Source organism: Thunnus maccoyii, chromosome 11 (genome assembly GCF_910596095.1).
Source record: "Thunnus maccoyii chromosome 11, fThuMac1.1, whole genome shotgun sequence".
Taxonomy (NCBI): domain Eukaryota; kingdom Metazoa; phylum Chordata; class Actinopteri; order Scombriformes; family Scombridae; genus Thunnus; species Thunnus maccoyii.
Window position 1 is genome coordinate 5061610 of NC_056543.1, and position 16997 is coordinate 5078606.

Consider the following 16997-nt stretch of genomic DNA (forward strand, 5'->3'; position numbering starts at 1 on the left):
TTTATACTACCCTGTAATATTAGAAAAGGTACCCTAGTTAAAAATACCAACAGTATAATTTATTTCTTAATTACTGAATTGTTACCCCCTTCTTCCCATGTTTCCTTGTACAAACATGTATGTATCGGTGCATACTGTTCTGGTACATTGTTAGTACAAAAAACTACACTGTAAATTTGTAATAATTATGCTGTGATCTAAAGCATCACCAACAGTTAATTAGGCCATATTTGTTCCTAGTTTTACTCGCAGTCTAACAGGCATTTTCACATATCTAAATAAAGTCAGCTGTGAGGACCTATAGAAAACAGTGCAAAATACTTTATTTTAAATGAAATACACATAGAGCCATGGCGGTGAAAATCATCCTCCAAACTGCAGCATAGAGCCTCTGTTTAAACATAAAATAGGCTTATGTGCATAAACATCTCACTTCTTCCAAATTTTACATTACACTTCATCTCGGAAAGAGGCTGTATAACAAACATACTATATGCAACAGAAACAGTCAGTAGACTACATCACATCATTTCATATTTGGGACAAGCATGAACACAGAGCAGCAACATTGCATTGCATTAAAACAAGATAATACAGTTTTGTTCATTTGTCTTTTCTATTCGTCTGCATCGTCATATGTGATATTTACTCCTAATAGTCATTGACTTGCATTTAATGGTCTGTAAGCAAGAAATGTACATACACACACGGACAAGTAATACAGCACAGTTTACCACTAATTACAAGGCTTTTCAAACATGAATCAGTACCTTCACAAAAATACACATAAAACAGGAAAATTAAAGAAAACCAAACAAAACAACAAGATCAACAGTAAACTGAAAGCTTAAGAGCAATTTATTGTACTGTAAATCTTAGTAAATGTCACATATCTCCATCTAGAGAGACTTTTATATACAATCTGTACAATTCCACTGATTTCTAAGCTGAAACTGTGAAGCTCCTGGCGTTGCTCATTTCAACACGATGTGGTAGCCGTCTGTGTTTTCACCTGGGTCACAAAAACAAGTAAAAGATCATTTAAGAATAATCTTGCTACACAGGATGGATGGATAAGAAATGTTTAACAGGAAGTAGTGAAATTAATGGTTGTCTATAAAAAATACTGACCGCTTATAGTGCTGATAATGAAGCTTGTCTCCTCCCTGAAGTTCTGCACCATCTGAAATGAACAGATCGACTTTTACAAAATGCTGCATATCAAAACTCTAAAAATGTCCGCCTGCAGGTAGCAGGTAGCATCGTCTGAAACACCCCTAGAACTGCTAAATAGTCAGCTCAGGAGAAAAGCTTTACCAGTGGAGCTTGTACTTTTTATTGTTTCTGTAAATCTAGGGCTGTAATTCTGGATGCCATTGTTTTTTTTCACTTGGGGAACAAAAACCTGGTTGCTGTATCTCTGCAGGGTTACATGTGTCTGTCATGACCCTGAAATGTCTCAATCTTCGTCACACGAAATTGGCGAAAGGATGTCCTTCCTTTTCTATTTTTACTATATTGAAGTAGCAGCAGGAACAGGTCAAAAGGGAGATCTATAATGTGTTGATACTGCAAAAACTGTCTGCTGATGTTTCTGATGCTGGTGGAGACTGATGATGAGTAATCTGCTGCTCCTCAGTACTCGTATTCAGTAATGAGACAGATACCTGGTTATAATAATGTAATCGCAGTTACTGTGAGGAATATAATTAATGGACAATAAGGCCTGATCATGTACAATACATCTGGGTAATGCTTTATTGTACAGGTCCATAATTTCAGGATATTTTCCATTTCATTTAATTTCCAAGGGGTCTCCAGGAAAAGATCTTTGTAAATTGTTGCTGCTTAAAAGGAAAACAGTCCCTGAAAGATTTTTTTTTTTCCATTTACTCGTAATTTACTCCATGTTTTTTTGATTGTATACTTTCTTGTAGACACATTTCAAGTTTTTTTTAAGATTAACTGATGTTCCCTGTCTGTCTAAAAGAGAACTTATGCAGGCAAATATTGGGAATTAAGTATACCAGCTGAACACATTCTCTAGTTTCCATGTAATTAACACCAAAGAGTTCTTTCCAGGACACGTGTTGGAAATTATTGGTAAATTATTCAGAAATTACCAACCTGTCTAGTGTTGCTATTAACGGATGAAATCCTGACTATAAATAAAAGCCTACACCATAAGTAACAGGACAGCCATCAACCCGTTATGTCAGGTATTAATCCAGTTCAACAGTGCTAAACAAGCGTGAACACTTATCTGTAAAAGGCTGTAAATGGAGTTTTTAAGTGTTAGTGACAGATACCTCGTCAGAGACTAAGACATGGATCCCGCTGGGTTTCTGTCTGTAGATGTGTGTAATTTGCTGAGGAGTGATGCTGTACAGCGCTGCGATCTTTTCAGACAGGTCCAGCAGCGTCAGCTCGTCCAGGTACAGAGCGTGGTAGACTGCAGGGAAAGTCAACGGAGACAAGAGGGCTTCATGTACAGCTCCATGACTTCATTAGATCACATTATTAATTTTCAAAATGTTGTGATATTGTGCTATTTTGCTGTATGGTGGCTTATTTGTAAACATTTCCTGTTATTTCACTACTTCCACAGAGAATTTAGATCTGTAAAACACTTCCTCATAAAATTCCATGATGCCTTGATCACAAAATAAATGATAACACCATTCAAATTATGTTAAAAAATGTAGGAACTGTAAGGAGTGTTTAAATGAATCCGACATAAGAGATGGCCTAATCAATATGGTCAGAATTAATCACATGACTCCTGCATAGATCTCCATTCTGGACTGTACACATATGAAGGAATACAGTACAAAAAAATCATGATTACACACCAATTTAAACAAGCTTGCAGAGTAACTCTTCTACTTATTGTACATGTTCATACAGTATATGTGGCATACAATAAGAAGACAATAATAAGAATCATATTATACAGTATGTGCACTTACTGTCGACACCTCCCGGCTTGATGACAGGTTGATTTCTGACCTGCTGCTGACACACGTAGATGGTAAGACGGGGCTGTATATACCTGGAAAATACGAGATTTCAGGACTTAAATTCAGGTGTTGTGTTTATTTTTGATTGGATAATATTGCATCAGCTTTCCCAGTTTGTAATCTACTGTATTATAGGCACAGAAAAGGGAAGGACTTTGAAGGAAACTAAACACGTTTCGGGGAAAGACTGATGGGCGTTGTCTTAGCAGCTACTTGGGCTTGTCAGGATACGTCATCTTAACAGAAGGAGATCTGAGTCACATTAGCATTGATGATATAAATTTCACACCTTCCAGTTTCTTATAACCCTGCTGTGTCTAATGAAGCAGCAACAACATCCCTTTTTCATTATCATCATCACGTCAACATAAGAACAACTGCATATGGGTTCACAAGAGAGAAAAAGTACCTTCAGTCAGTCTGTTAAAGCTGAACTAGAATGGACCTCAATCCCAGCAACTATTAGAGAACTGGGCACATGTAGTTCATTTAGAGCTCATTTAAAGAAATGGTTAATTAGTACTCAGCTCTGTCAGCACTAAGACTTAGTTGCACCTTGCTGTCCTCAGTCTGTCTGTGCTGAACTTCCCTTGCTGTCTACTGTCACCCGTCGCTATCTTGCTACCGCCAGTCTGCCTTCATGTACCTGCATGCATGTCGTTTTGTGGTTTTGCTTTTATTGTGTCAGACTAATTTATGTATTTTACATAAACTGTGTATGATTTTTGTATCTGTGCTTCTGCTTTGCATGTTCTAGTTAGTGTCTAACAATGCAGCTCAGTGTGGTCTTATTCAATCTACTCTTCTATTAACATTAATATCCTCATGTATTTATTGTCTTGCATATCTTGTATCATGAGTCTGTGTTGTGTATTTTAAGGATGTCCTGAATGATGTTTTTTATTAATATTATATATGTTCTTCTTTCTTCATTTTATTAATTGTTCTGCATGCTCATAAAAGACCTCAGTACCTTTTTTGTAATTTCAATCTCATTTTCATATTCTGTTTTTAGGGCGACTCTGTAACATCTGTCCAGGGGACTACAGATGAAAAATAGCCTCTTGGCTAACTCTGGCGCATTTACAGCAATGTTTATTAATGTGCACTGTCCCTGTTAAATAAACAAACAAATAAATAAAAAATAAATAAAAAAAATAAAATAAAATCCCTGCATCCATTTTTCCATGAACAAACCAAATGTAGCCGCTGCACGAAACACACGTAGTATGTCTGAGCACTTAGAAATGTATTTTAATTAAATGTTAATGTATTTAACCAGAACACAGGATCAGGTTCTTTGTGCACGCCGTCACACTGATGAACAGTTAAATCAGTTGCTGTATAATAACCCTGTAACACAAAATCATCCTATGTACCTGGAAATTATATATATATATATATATATATATATATATAATTATTTATTACATTACATTCAGCACTCACACTTCCCTGCACTCTCACACACCTTTGCACTATTTGCATCCTATTTACAATTTACAGAAACTGTTTTACCTGTATATAGATTAGCGGTGTGCCCGAATATAAATACATTATTCGGCAAAGCACAAATAGTGGGTTTTATACGAATATTTGTTTCATACAAATATTTAAAAAATTATTTGTTTTCGGGAAAAAAAAAAAAACATGTCAAATGAACACTTATTCTAACACTTTAATTTTCTAAAATTAGAGGCGTAAAAAAAAACAAAAAGGATTTTTAAGCCTCTTTCCACTTTTATTCAAATACAAATACAAATAATTTTGCTGTCTCAACAAATACAGATACAAATACAAATACTGGGCCCTCTGTACATCCCTACTATAGACATTGTATGTTGTTGTAAATTTGTTGTTTCCATATTTATGTATCTATTTTTCACCTACTTCCTTGTGAATAACAGTAATATGTGTATATTCACTGATTTTTGTTCAGATTTGTTGTCCTTGTTCTGGCTGTGTGTATTGTTGTGTGTGAGTGCTTTGAGAACCACAAGAAACCAGAGTGAAATTCCATGTATGGATAAACATATTGGGCCAATAAATCTGATTCTGATGTCTCACCTTCCTTTCACCGTGTTAAAGAGGCGAATACCATCAGCTGGGCCGCAGATCTGGATCAGATCCTCCCTGCTCATCCTCAATAGATCAGCACCTGCAACAACATTAGAAAATCTGGTTCTGCTTCCTGGCCTGCTCTATGTGTCCCTGTAAACTCATCTGATGCTGGGATGGACAAACCAACAGAAATCACTTCTTTCTTAGTCTTATCTCTTCCAAAAAGCTATAGATTTTACAGAAAGTGTAATTCAGAGAAGTCCTCAAAATGTTTTCCTATGATTGAGTCTCTATTTGTTCCATGGATCAAAATGTGATTTTTTTTTTACCCCCCATGTTACCTGAGAAGCTGGTGAAGAGCCTTGAGAAAGGCGAGAACCTGTGACGGTGCAGCCACTGCTGAGTGTCCTGCGGCGAGGACGATGGCAGAAGGTGCTACATGTCAAAAAGAAGAAGAGCCCTTGAAATGAATATAGCAGCACAGCATCCACTGTCTCCAAATAATGGCCTAAAAGGAATAAGAGAGCAACATTAACACTTTCACACTGCACTGTTCCCCGTTACTTACATCAGAGCAGCCGGGCATGAGCAGCTCCCCTTGCTGGTTTGGAGAACAGTTGCTACACAAACATGCACATGAGGAAGAAAGAACAGATTGGGGTCATTGGTTGAGTATTGTGTTTGTTTGTTATTACTCTGAAACACATCTGTCTGCTCTTTTAATGACCAAAGAGTCTAGTTTTCTTCTCAGGATTCTGGAGTAATCCTGGTAAGCACCTATAGAGGGAGCTCCATCACTAATATTCTCACAGATTGCTCTGCCTTTTGATCACTTTTGTCAACAAAGCTACTGAAATCCTATCAAACCAAATAATATTTTTTTATATTTTAGTCTTAATCACACCTGAAAACCAATGCAACTGTCACTGGTTTGACACTAATCTACGGCTTTATCTGCAGAGCTCTACTATCTACTTTATCTACTAACAAGACAAATTAGGTTGGCACAAACAAAATGGTGACTAGTGTGAATGATGACTCACCCATCTGCAAAACTACAGGAAGTTGGTGAGCTGTGGTAAACTGGAGATGGAGTGCTGCTGGTGCTGTGGCTGGTGAGATTCAGGGCATCAGGCCAGGGTGAACACTTGAGAGAGAGCACAAAGAAATGCCATGATGAAATATTAAAACCATATTATTAAAGCTGCACTACTCAATATTTCTGTACTAACAATGGAACAAATTACTATGTGTAATGTAAAAGTTGTTGCTTTTAATCACAAATCAACAAAGAGTTATCACCCAACTCATTTCCCTTCAGCTCTATGGAGCCTTTTAGCCTCTTTTAGCTAATTTTGGTTGCCCAGCCTGTAATCTCTTCCCTCATCAACCTCATTTCCTACTGCAGCAGGCAGAAGCTCTAAAAACCCACCCAAAACTGTTTACACAACCTACCCAGAACTAAACAGCAGACAAAGTTTGCAATTAGCTGGTGAACAGCTAAAGGTTTTTTCACTCAGGATTAGGTAGAGGAGGAAACAGAGAAACACAACTCTAATGTTGGTCTTTGAATTGGCATGTTTTTGCAAAAACATTTGCCAAAACAACTTTAAAAGGGAGAATATGTGAGTGTAATGCTGCCCCCCAGTGGCCAAAAAAATAAATCAATGAATGCAGCTTTAAAAATTTTGACAGTTCAGTCTAAAAGTACTGCGCAATAAATGTTTGGTAACATTGTTTTTTTCTGTCTTTGTTTTGAACCCAAAGTGAAAACATTGTCTCCCTCTCTTTTCTCAGTTGTCATGTCCTTGCAAACCTACAGTTCAGTATACGGTTAATTGCTTCATCTCTGATCAGGTTTGTTTTTCATCGAGTTGAATGACAAACCAGATAAAAGTTTCAGCAGAAACTGCTGAGTCACTTGACGTTTAGAGACACTAAAGTGACGCACCAAGTGTCCCAATCATTGACAGACCTCAACACCAAAGCAAGCACATGTTTATAAAGAATGACTCAAAATGAATATTAACACACAGTGACGTAGTACTGGTTTAAAATGTCCTGTGTGCAGGGAAGCAAAACAAGATGAGGGAAAACATTCTGACTGTCAAGCGAAACCAGATATGAAATAAAGCATAATGATTGTATGTCTTCAGTGCTGATGAGATCAGATAAATATCAAGACAACACAAGAATTTACCACTGTGGGATCAATAAAGTTACAGCACTACTGACATAATGAAAGCAAACAAAGGTTCCTCAGATCTGCTCTGTTATGTAACATGGCCAGAGAAAGAACACAGTATGCCTCACCTCTTTTAGCAGGGTGGTCTCATGGGATTGTTGATACTTTTCTTTGTCTTGTAGGGACTTTTTATCGATCTTTTCCCTATCTGTCTTCAGTTTGCGATCAGCTCCTTTTGGCTTTCAGAAAAATTAGACATTAGAAGTGAAATATATAAACATTTAATAGATAGATGAAGTTGCATTCCTGATCAAACATACAGCCAAATTGATTATTAAAGTACGGTATAACTTTGTGAAACACAAACATGCCGACGACGTTGGCCAGACAAGCTTCATACCTTGAAGACTTTGACCTGGCAGCTGGAGGAATGGACATGTTCCATGTATTCCCCCTGTTCATTGGTGGTGAAAGAGTCCACCTGGATTCGAAAAGGCACCCCTTTCTCCCCACCATGCTTCCTGGGGGTGAACTCAGTGCTGATGCAGTTCACCTGAGGAAAGAAGAAAAATGTTAGTCTCTTACATATATATTAATGTTAGTCTCTTACATATATATTAAGAGACTAACATTTTCTCTCTCAAATATTCTGCTATATGAAGGTATGACACTGGCTTCTCACATACGTTTGACTGGAATCTATCTGTACCTGGATGAAAACAGACGCGTTCTTGACGGGATCCCAGACGAACTCAATGGTGTTGAGGTGCAGAGGGTGTGAACGAGGCTCAAGTATCCCCACTGACAGCGGGATATCTGCAAGTTATGAGCCAGTCAGTCATATTTTCATCTTGCTATGAGTGATGAGGTCCCGCTTGAACACATCATTTTCTGCCAAAGTTTGTGTGTGTCTCCTTACTTTGTTTGTTACTTACTTTATAATGAACATTGAAGGTCAAACCTGCATTAACTGATTTTTTTTTGGCCACTTGGGGGCTCCATTGGGGTTCATCACTACGAGCCACACCTCTCACATTTCACATTGTCATGAAAAATATCAATTATAGCTGCTTTTAAGAAATACCAGGAATGTTAACTATAAATATATATGAAAGCCAATGAATAATGGTTCTGAACAACCTGAGTCTTGTACTTTGGTCAGCAATACATCATACACCAGTCAGTCTGTACAGCTTATTGGGTCAACCATGATTAAGAGCTTGGTTCTCACTGGGGACATCCATGATAAACAAATACATGTGTTAAAGTCACACTGGGGAATAAAATACAAACCTAAAGAAGTCATATCAATGATGTATCTTAGGTCATGTGTTGGTAGAATCAGCTCACCTATATCCAGGATTCGGTCTCCCGGTCTGTTCCACCTCCATCCCTCCAGCTGCTGGTGCTCCATATACTGTAGCCGACGGTCATGAAACACCACGCGCACAATGCTCTGTGGACAGGCAGGGATCAGGCGTTAGGCCGGAGCACAGCTACAGCTTGAGCAGGGGGGCAGCTCGCACGTGGCCAAACAGCCGGACTGTTGGGCAAAGTGCGAATAGGCTCCCCTCATTTATTCATTGAAACATACTGAGGCAGTTTCATGAGGCAAGGGTAAGGAGGTGGAGTGAATTTCATCTCCATTACTGCCAGACATACAGAAGTCATACTTCATGAGGGGGGAGTGAATGAGCCACATGTGGTACCTGTGAGATGCAGCTCTGACAGTGACTCCCCGCCTAAAAATCAGGGTTCCCACACTCACTTGGACAATAAAGTTCAAGATCCCATGAAATGGACATTTGAGGCTCCCGTAAAATGACTAGTTCCTGGAAAACAGAGCCTCTTTAGTGGTGATGTTGCAGAGCACTAGTGGATGTAACTGAAAACACCAATTTTTTCAGTAATCCTGGCTTTCTACCCATTCTATCAAATCTCTCTCTCTTTTGACTGACCTGTTCCAGGAAATACATCCCATTAAGCAAATAATGATACAATTTTATGGGACCTTTTAAGCACTTCAAAGTCTTATTTGGTGATATTAAAAATTTGGGGTGTCTGGCACAATCAGAATCAGATATAACGGAGGCCTGATGATCTTGTTGGGTTGAAGAATGATTTTGACACCAAAAACTACTTTCAAGGCCATCTATTAATGTCCCAAAGCTCAGAAGACTTAAAGGTGCCCTGTGGAGTTTTCTTGTAATCAAACAAAACTTATGTTTACGTTGAGTGTTACTCACCAAAACTCACTGGACGTATTGAATAAATTTCCTTCCTCGTAAAACATTTGCTAATCTGATTTTTAACACATTTTAAATCCTGCATTGTCTACATCCATGTTCACTAGCTCGCAGTCATCTTCTTTCCTGTTTCTTGGTGTATTACAGCCCTCCTGTACAACACAGGCATGCGACGAACAAGACGGGACCCACCCATTAAAAAAAACAGCATAACACGCAAATCCGTAGCACTATTAGAGGTCAGAAACTCCACAGGGTACCTTTTTAGATAACGTTCAAGGCATGTGGGAACCCTGAACACAGACAGTCCATGTATGAATCCTGTTTACTGCATCTATTGCAGGGCGACTTAATGTTGGCTAATGATTTATCTAGTCAGCATAATCAAACAACAGCAAAAATAATATTGTCCCTGTTTATAGATTAGGATTCAATTAAAGGGCCACTCCAACAATTTTACACATGAAGTTTTGTTTACTTGTGACGAGGAGTACTCAGCCTGAGACCATCGGTTGTATAATATCCCCTATGTATCCTCTGATGTCATAGTGATGTCATCAGGCTTATCTTGGATTGGGCTTTTTACTGTAAGTCCCTCTATTCTAAACATTCAATAAATGGTTTAGAACACACTGTAATGTAGTTATTAGAGATATTAGTGTTTTATTAATGTACTATAACTCCTCCAGTGGGCAACCATAAGTGGAGGCTGATGTATAAACAGATAATGAATGAAAATAGTAAAAATACAGTTGCAATAATCTAAAAAAATGTCTTGTTGACAAATACTGTACATTAATAAACCCTTACCAATGTCTTTACATCTGCTTATAACCACATTATAGTGTGTTATAAACCATTTATTAAATTTTCATATATTACTTATAAAAGGGGGCTTAAAGCAAAGTGTTACCCAGAAAGCCTTTATTTTCTTCTTGTGAGTCCTCTAACTTCATGAAAGTGCAATATTAAATCCCAGGAGTGACCCTTTTTTTAAATCCTGCCAGGGCATGGAATACAACCTGTAAAAACATGTACCATTGGGATGTTTATGGAGGGACGATCATGCATGACTGAACGCCAGAACTCAAAAAACCCTGAACCAGCACGTCATGTGTTTGCATAGATGCCACCTGTCCCATTCATGTGTTTCTAGGATGCTACCGCTAACATTACAGTCTCAGGCAACAGACGCCTGACGACAGAGACACGTCAAGTGGATGCACTCGTACAGAAATGAGATAAAATGACCTCTCCTTGCTCTTAAGTGAGTGTGCAATAAATGGAGTCACTTTCGACTCCCGTCTGAAATTTAGGTAATACTTTAAAAGATACATTAGCTGTGCATGTCACAACAACCTGCATGATGAAAATGAAAGTGTATGACAGCAGTGAATGGTGCGCAAGAAGAATGACATAAAGGCAATGTTTCTATTAAATAAACACAAAGTTTCCAGAAATAAATCAAGTATACAGATGTCCTAGAAGTCCCAGTATTGCAGACAGAGGCAGAATGGCATCTTTAAGGATCACTCCAGTGGTTTTGCAAAATCAGTCCAGAAAATCCTACAACTTACATGACCAGCAGCCATTTCCCAATTAATGCAAGTGTTGCTGTCATTTCTAAATTATTTTTTTTCCCTTTTTACCTCCCAGAGGCCCACTGGTTTCAGTTCATTTCAGTACACTATTAAAAATCTACTCGCAGAGACTTGAAAACTTGTTCATCATAGCTAATGTGTCATAATGAAACACATGTTTGCACTGATTTTAGTTTGAAATGTCACAAGACAGGAAAAAAAACGAAGAAAATGTGAATTAGGCGCGTTTCCATCGATTAGTTTTGAGCGAATAAACTAGGTTATGCAAAGTGTAGTTTTGTCAGAGGTTGGCGGTATAGGCTATGTTATGCATGGCTGTAATAAACAGAGTAGAAGAAGTTGTGAAAAGGAAATAAAACCAGTTGTCTTGGCCATCTACGAGAGAAAAATGGAGAGAGGTCTTCAGGAATTTGTTTCAATTGGTTGTAATTGTCACCTACTATTGGCTGAGAGGATGCAAACAGCTGATCAGTCATGTGAGTTAAGTGTTCAATACATCTACATCTTGCTGTTTCTATCAACCTTTTTTTACTGCATGTTTTGGGAAATGACTGGCAGATATTAGACTTAAACATTCAAAACCACTGGAACGGCCCTTTAAGATGAACCATAGAGAAGGTGTGTATGTAAGTGTGAAGTTACAGTTGTGTGTGTGTGTGTGTGTTTGTACGTGTGTGTGTGAAATCTAGGACAGAGGAAAGGTAAGTTTGGGTGATAGTACCAAGCTCTCCAAGGTCGACACCCCACCCCTGAAGTGGAAGGGAGGGTCGAGGGACCTGTGACAAACCAGGAAACGGATACATAAAAACAGATAAAAGAAGAAAGAGGAAGAGGTCACGTGAAAGTTAAAAAAAAACAAAAAACAAACATAATACCTTACACCTACCTTTACATATTTGCTGCTTATATCTGTATACTCCACTAGTTTTCTGTTAAGCATACGGATTTCGTAGGACTGACCTACATTTTAAAACATTAAAAAAAAACCTGATTAAAATTGAAAAATGGGAAATCAGTCAGAAAAGAGGGGCAGTGGAGATAAAGATTGAGTCAAATTAGAAACCTTTTAAAGGCAGATATCAACGCCAGCCAAAAGAAAACTTTCTCTATCCTGATTAAATATAATACATTCGGTTTAATATAACAAGGATATCATTACAGTGGGACACTGTAAGACTAACTGTCAATGCTTTTCAGCTTAGTCATAAGACTAAGCTACAGATCCTGATTGTAATTTACTCCTAATCAGTAAATGCCACATCTTTTCATGGCAATGTAATCGTTGGCCATAAGTTGCATGTTACAAGCAAGTGTTCAATCCAAACAAATTACTGTACAGCAGATAAGCAGGGCACACTTGCAGATAAACAGAGCGTAGATAAAGCACAAGTAAAAAATGTCACTGTTCAACAAGAGAGACAGAAACAATCAGAAGGTTCCAGTTGTAGAGAGTGATGGGAGGTAGAAAGGAAAATGCAGAATTGTAGAAAAGGGGTAAAAAAAAGAAAGGAAGGAGGGAGTTAGATTAGAAGATGAAAGTCAAGACATATTTACACACATGTAGGAGCTCATGTTGCACGAATAAATCATTGATTGGACAGTTTATCATTTTAAAATGAAAACGACTTTCAAATCTCACGGTGGTTGCAGACAGCCCAGTTTCTATGTGTGACCTTTAACAACGGTCTCCTAAAGTCAGGAATCTATGGAAGCAAAGAAAGGCCAAAATACTTAATGTTGATGTTTAGATAACACTGAATTTATAGCATTGAAATATTTTACTTTGAAATCCATCAGTTTGAATTTATGTGGTTTCAAAATGGTTTCAAAAATTTGCTCTTGGAGTTTAGTTTTTTAGGGTTCACAAATTCAAGTTCAAATACAGTTTGTCAAATTCTGATCTCAAAATTCAAGTCCTCTAAAAAACCCCCCAAAAAAAAACAAAAGAAGGAAAGAAAAATTATAGCCGCAAGTGGCGATTCTGGGGTTCAAGCCAACACAGACAGCTTAATCAAAAATATCCACCAAGTTTGATTATGTTTGGACAAACTGTCCTTGATTTATGCCCAAATTGGCTCCAGGCCCAGGCACGTGCTTGGAACTGGTGGTGCCTCCTATTGAACGATTTCAAAATTGTTTTACACACATTTTACACACAACATTGTGATGAAACATATCCTGTGAATTTTGTAATGACTGGACAAACAATTTCTGATTGATACTCTGATTTGTGTTATAACGCGCCCATTTTTTGCATTTGTAGTGCCCCCTAGTGGTCGATTTGAATGAAACTTTCAGCGTATGTTTCAGGTAGTTCTGTGTAAATATCCTGCAATTTTTGTGATGATTAGCATAACGGTTGTTGACTTTGGTTTATTTATGTATTGAGCCACGCCCTTTTGAAGTTCATTGATCAATATCTTGAAAACTGAATGTGATATATCAACAAGCTTTATACATACATACATTATACATTATACATTATACATTATACACTTTTAATAAGCTTGGTCCAATAATGAACCACAGAAAATTTAGTAGCAATCGGACCTACGGTTTAGGAGGAGATGTCAAAAATGTGTTTTTCAAAAAAATTCAAAATGGCGTAAAATCTATCTAGGCACAAATGGACACGGCTTATATGGACCTACAGATTCCAGGGGAAAAAAAAGAATTTTGTTTGGGAGGCTTATGGTTCAAAAGTTATCGGCTAAAACCTAAAGTTCGTTGTTATAGCGCCACCATGTGGCCGTTTAGGGTCATATTTTTTGGGCAGCACTTGCACACAACGTCCAATCAATCGGCAAAATCTCATGTCTCTCACACTTACCATCTCATGGGAATTAACGTATTTCTGAAGAAGAAAAATAGTAAAACAGCACAAAAACACAAGGTTTTCAGCCCTTCAGGCTTGAACCCCTAAAAGTCAGCTTGCTTTAAATTGGATCAGTTAAATTCAGACAGCACCGCTACCAAGAATAATCAATCGAGTCTGAGGGAATTGATCACATCTGTCCTATCAGGTTACATCCTTTGAGTCACATCATCCAAGAAAGAGAAGTTCAGAGGAGACCAAAAACCTCGGACACTGGAATCATTTTAATTTGTGAACCTGAAAAACATTTTTGAAACTGGACCACTTGCAACAAACTTGAAAGTTGGGAATTCAAACCACATAAATCCAGATGGTTTTCAGGGTTTAACATTTTAATGCTTTAACTTCAGTGTCATAAATTTTTTTTTTAATTATTTTGGCCTTTCTTTCCTTCTATATAACCAGAAAATTTAGACTTGAAGTCCTGTCATTGATGCATAAAATCCAGAAGTTCAAAAGTCAGAGCAAAGAGAATCAGCTTCTGATTATTCTGTTGTAGAATAAAGCTCATCTGTCAACTAAACTCTGTCTTTTGGACAGTTCCAGGTTTATTATCTTGATGACTCCATACACGAGTCTACGCTCTCTGGTTTCTGGCTTTTGGAGACAATCATCTATGTTCCAGGGTTTCAAATTGCAAGAACATATTTAAGTCATCATAACATTTATCCTAAACGTCTTCTCCTCTAGTAGATTTGAAATGACACATCAGCAGGCTTTAAAGGACCAGTGTGTAGGAGAACCTACGTTGGCTGTGAAACTTGTGAAAAAACTTAAAAGGCTCTCTCTAGAGCCACTGTTTGGTTTGTCTGTTCTGGGCTACTGTAGGAATATGGTGGTGCAACATGACGGGCTCCGTGGAAGAGGATCCACTCCCTATGTAGATACAAAGGGCTCATTCTAAGCTAAAAAAAATACACGACTCTGATTTTGAGGTGATTATACGCTAATTAAAACATACTTATGAATATTATATTCCATTTCTGCCAAGTCCGTTCTGCTAGATGCTACTAAATCTTACACACTGGACCTTTAATCTAAACCTGCTGCTGCTGGGACTGCAACAAAATGAGCTCCAGTCCATTTAGTCAACTGTGGACATTCAACTGGCAGGACAGATAGCTACCTTGGTTGAGATAAGTGAGAGTCTCCTCCTGCTGTTTCACAGCCGGCGAGGTGGCTGCACACAGAATATACTGGAATGGCGTCCTCTTGACACCATTTTCTGCCATAAGTCTCGCTTCTTCGTTTTTCAAGAAAGGCGCCAAGGCCTCTCTGAAAGAGAGCAGAGGGAAAAGAAGAGGAGCCGAGCATGAGGACACGTCCCAGGAAAAGATGGAAGATAATAAAGGTGACTGTCCAGTTTTCTTTTTTTTATCTAATCATTTAATCACAGGAACAAAGGTACAAAAGGTTGTTGTGACAAGAAACGCTTCTCATCTAGCACAATTCATTTGAAGTGTATTAGCAGTAAAAGAATAGAGCTCTATATGATCTGTATGTGAAGTCTAAATGTGGGTTTTGAATGCAGTGCTCTTTTAAAATGAGACAATGAAAGGAATTTTCAAAATAAATGTGCTGCTGGAGGTAGAATCACTGCAAATCTGCAAATTTTCAAATGAACTTTAAGCCATATGAGCACTTCTACATCTGTGCATATTCTCTCTATAGATACTTCTGCAAGTCAATCAAACATCACTGCTTTGCACTGACTATTTGATTTAACCTGTTGTTGGAAAAAACGTTTATCAGATGCCTGAAATCCACAAGTTTCTGAAGCTTGTCGACATGGCTTGTGCTTTACCTAATGTAACTAGCAGAGTGCTGGTGGTAGGACTCAGGCTGGGAATGGCAGAACAGCATATTTTCCAGTGCGTTGTCTTCTTATGTCCCAGGACCACAAGGGAAGATGTGGAGACAGACTTGACAGGCTCGCTTGCTTCCTCAGATTTCAGCTGAGAGGTTTTTGCAGCCGAACCTCACCGCCCAGCTCTTATATCCCCCCCGGTGATGTCATCACCAATAGCATACCTTGGATGACCTTTGAGAGGCGGAGTGTGCGGCCACACCTCCCACCACCAATGTCTAGCTGGGTTGATGCATTAGTAGCTGCTTAATTTGAGCGGTTGTTGACTCTGCCAACAGTATGGCCCTAAAGCTAGACTTTAAACTCACTTAGGGTAATGATGTTTGGAGGTACAGTTTGGAAAACAAACACGAGAACAGACGCAGGTTTCAGGGGACAAAGACTGGGGCAAGTAGCCTTTAAATGAGTGGTAGTAAATATAATTATCCTCTATTGCTTTATACCAGTTTAATCTCAACATGCATGTGTAATTTAAACATGCTGCTGCTGTCTGGTCTCTTCAGCGCTCCTCAAAAGGATCAGAGATTAGGAGCGGGTCATCTCAAAGTCTGCTCAGGTTAATGTTTGAGCAGCTAAGCACACCTCAGCGCTCAGATGCATGTGCTCATAACTGGATGGACAACTGGGCAATACTACTGCTAGTGCCCCGGTGGGAGTCACAGAGCAAGGTTCAACCTGCACGGGGAAGATAATAGGAAGCAAGCTTCGATTGACTCTTTATAAATCTTACAGAAAGATCTAAAAAAAGAACTTCCAGAAAACCTCCAGATCAACTCTTAAGTCTGTTTATTTCTAGAGCAAACAGTTTTACATTGTTGCAAATCTATCACAGGTGGATGTTAACAAAAAAAAAAAAAGCCTTCTGTACAGTTTATCATGAGGGAACAAAATAAAATAAGATCAAATAAAATAAAATATATAAATACAGGTATGAATATTACATGAGCGATTGAGGCAAAAGAAAGACAGTGTGCTGTATAACATGCATAGTGAACAGTTTGCAAGGAATACCATCTTGTCTTTTTTATAGGACCAGCAATGTGGTAACAGATGCTAGCAACCAGCAGTTTGGTGATTTGTGAACTTTCCCCTCACGCCAACTACAGTTCTGCTGTAATTGGGAAGCAGCCCCCCCCCCCCTC

At 38.3% G+C, this 16997-nt stretch overlaps 1 protein-coding gene across 1 annotated transcript; it reads right to left on the reverse strand.

Annotated features, from left to right (window-relative positions):
• Positions 1-356: 356 nt before the first annotated feature.
• Positions 357-15937, reverse strand: tfcp2l1 (transcription factor CP2-like 1). Its single transcript, XM_042426578.1, has 15 exons — positions 15793-15937; positions 15115-15263; positions 12000-12073; positions 8617-8722; positions 7976-8082; positions 7667-7819; positions 7395-7505; positions 6125-6228; positions 5650-5701; positions 5423-5516; positions 5088-5178; positions 2970-3052; positions 2310-2452; positions 1132-1183; positions 357-1012 (listed from the first exon to the last, which is right to left on the reverse strand). Exons 1-15 carry the CDS (start codon positions 15849-15851, stop codon positions 975-977), a joined length of 1416 nt encoding a protein of 471 aa, XP_042282512.1. The 5' UTR covers positions 15852-15937; the 3' UTR covers positions 357-974.
• Positions 15938-16997: the final 1060 nt, after the last annotated feature.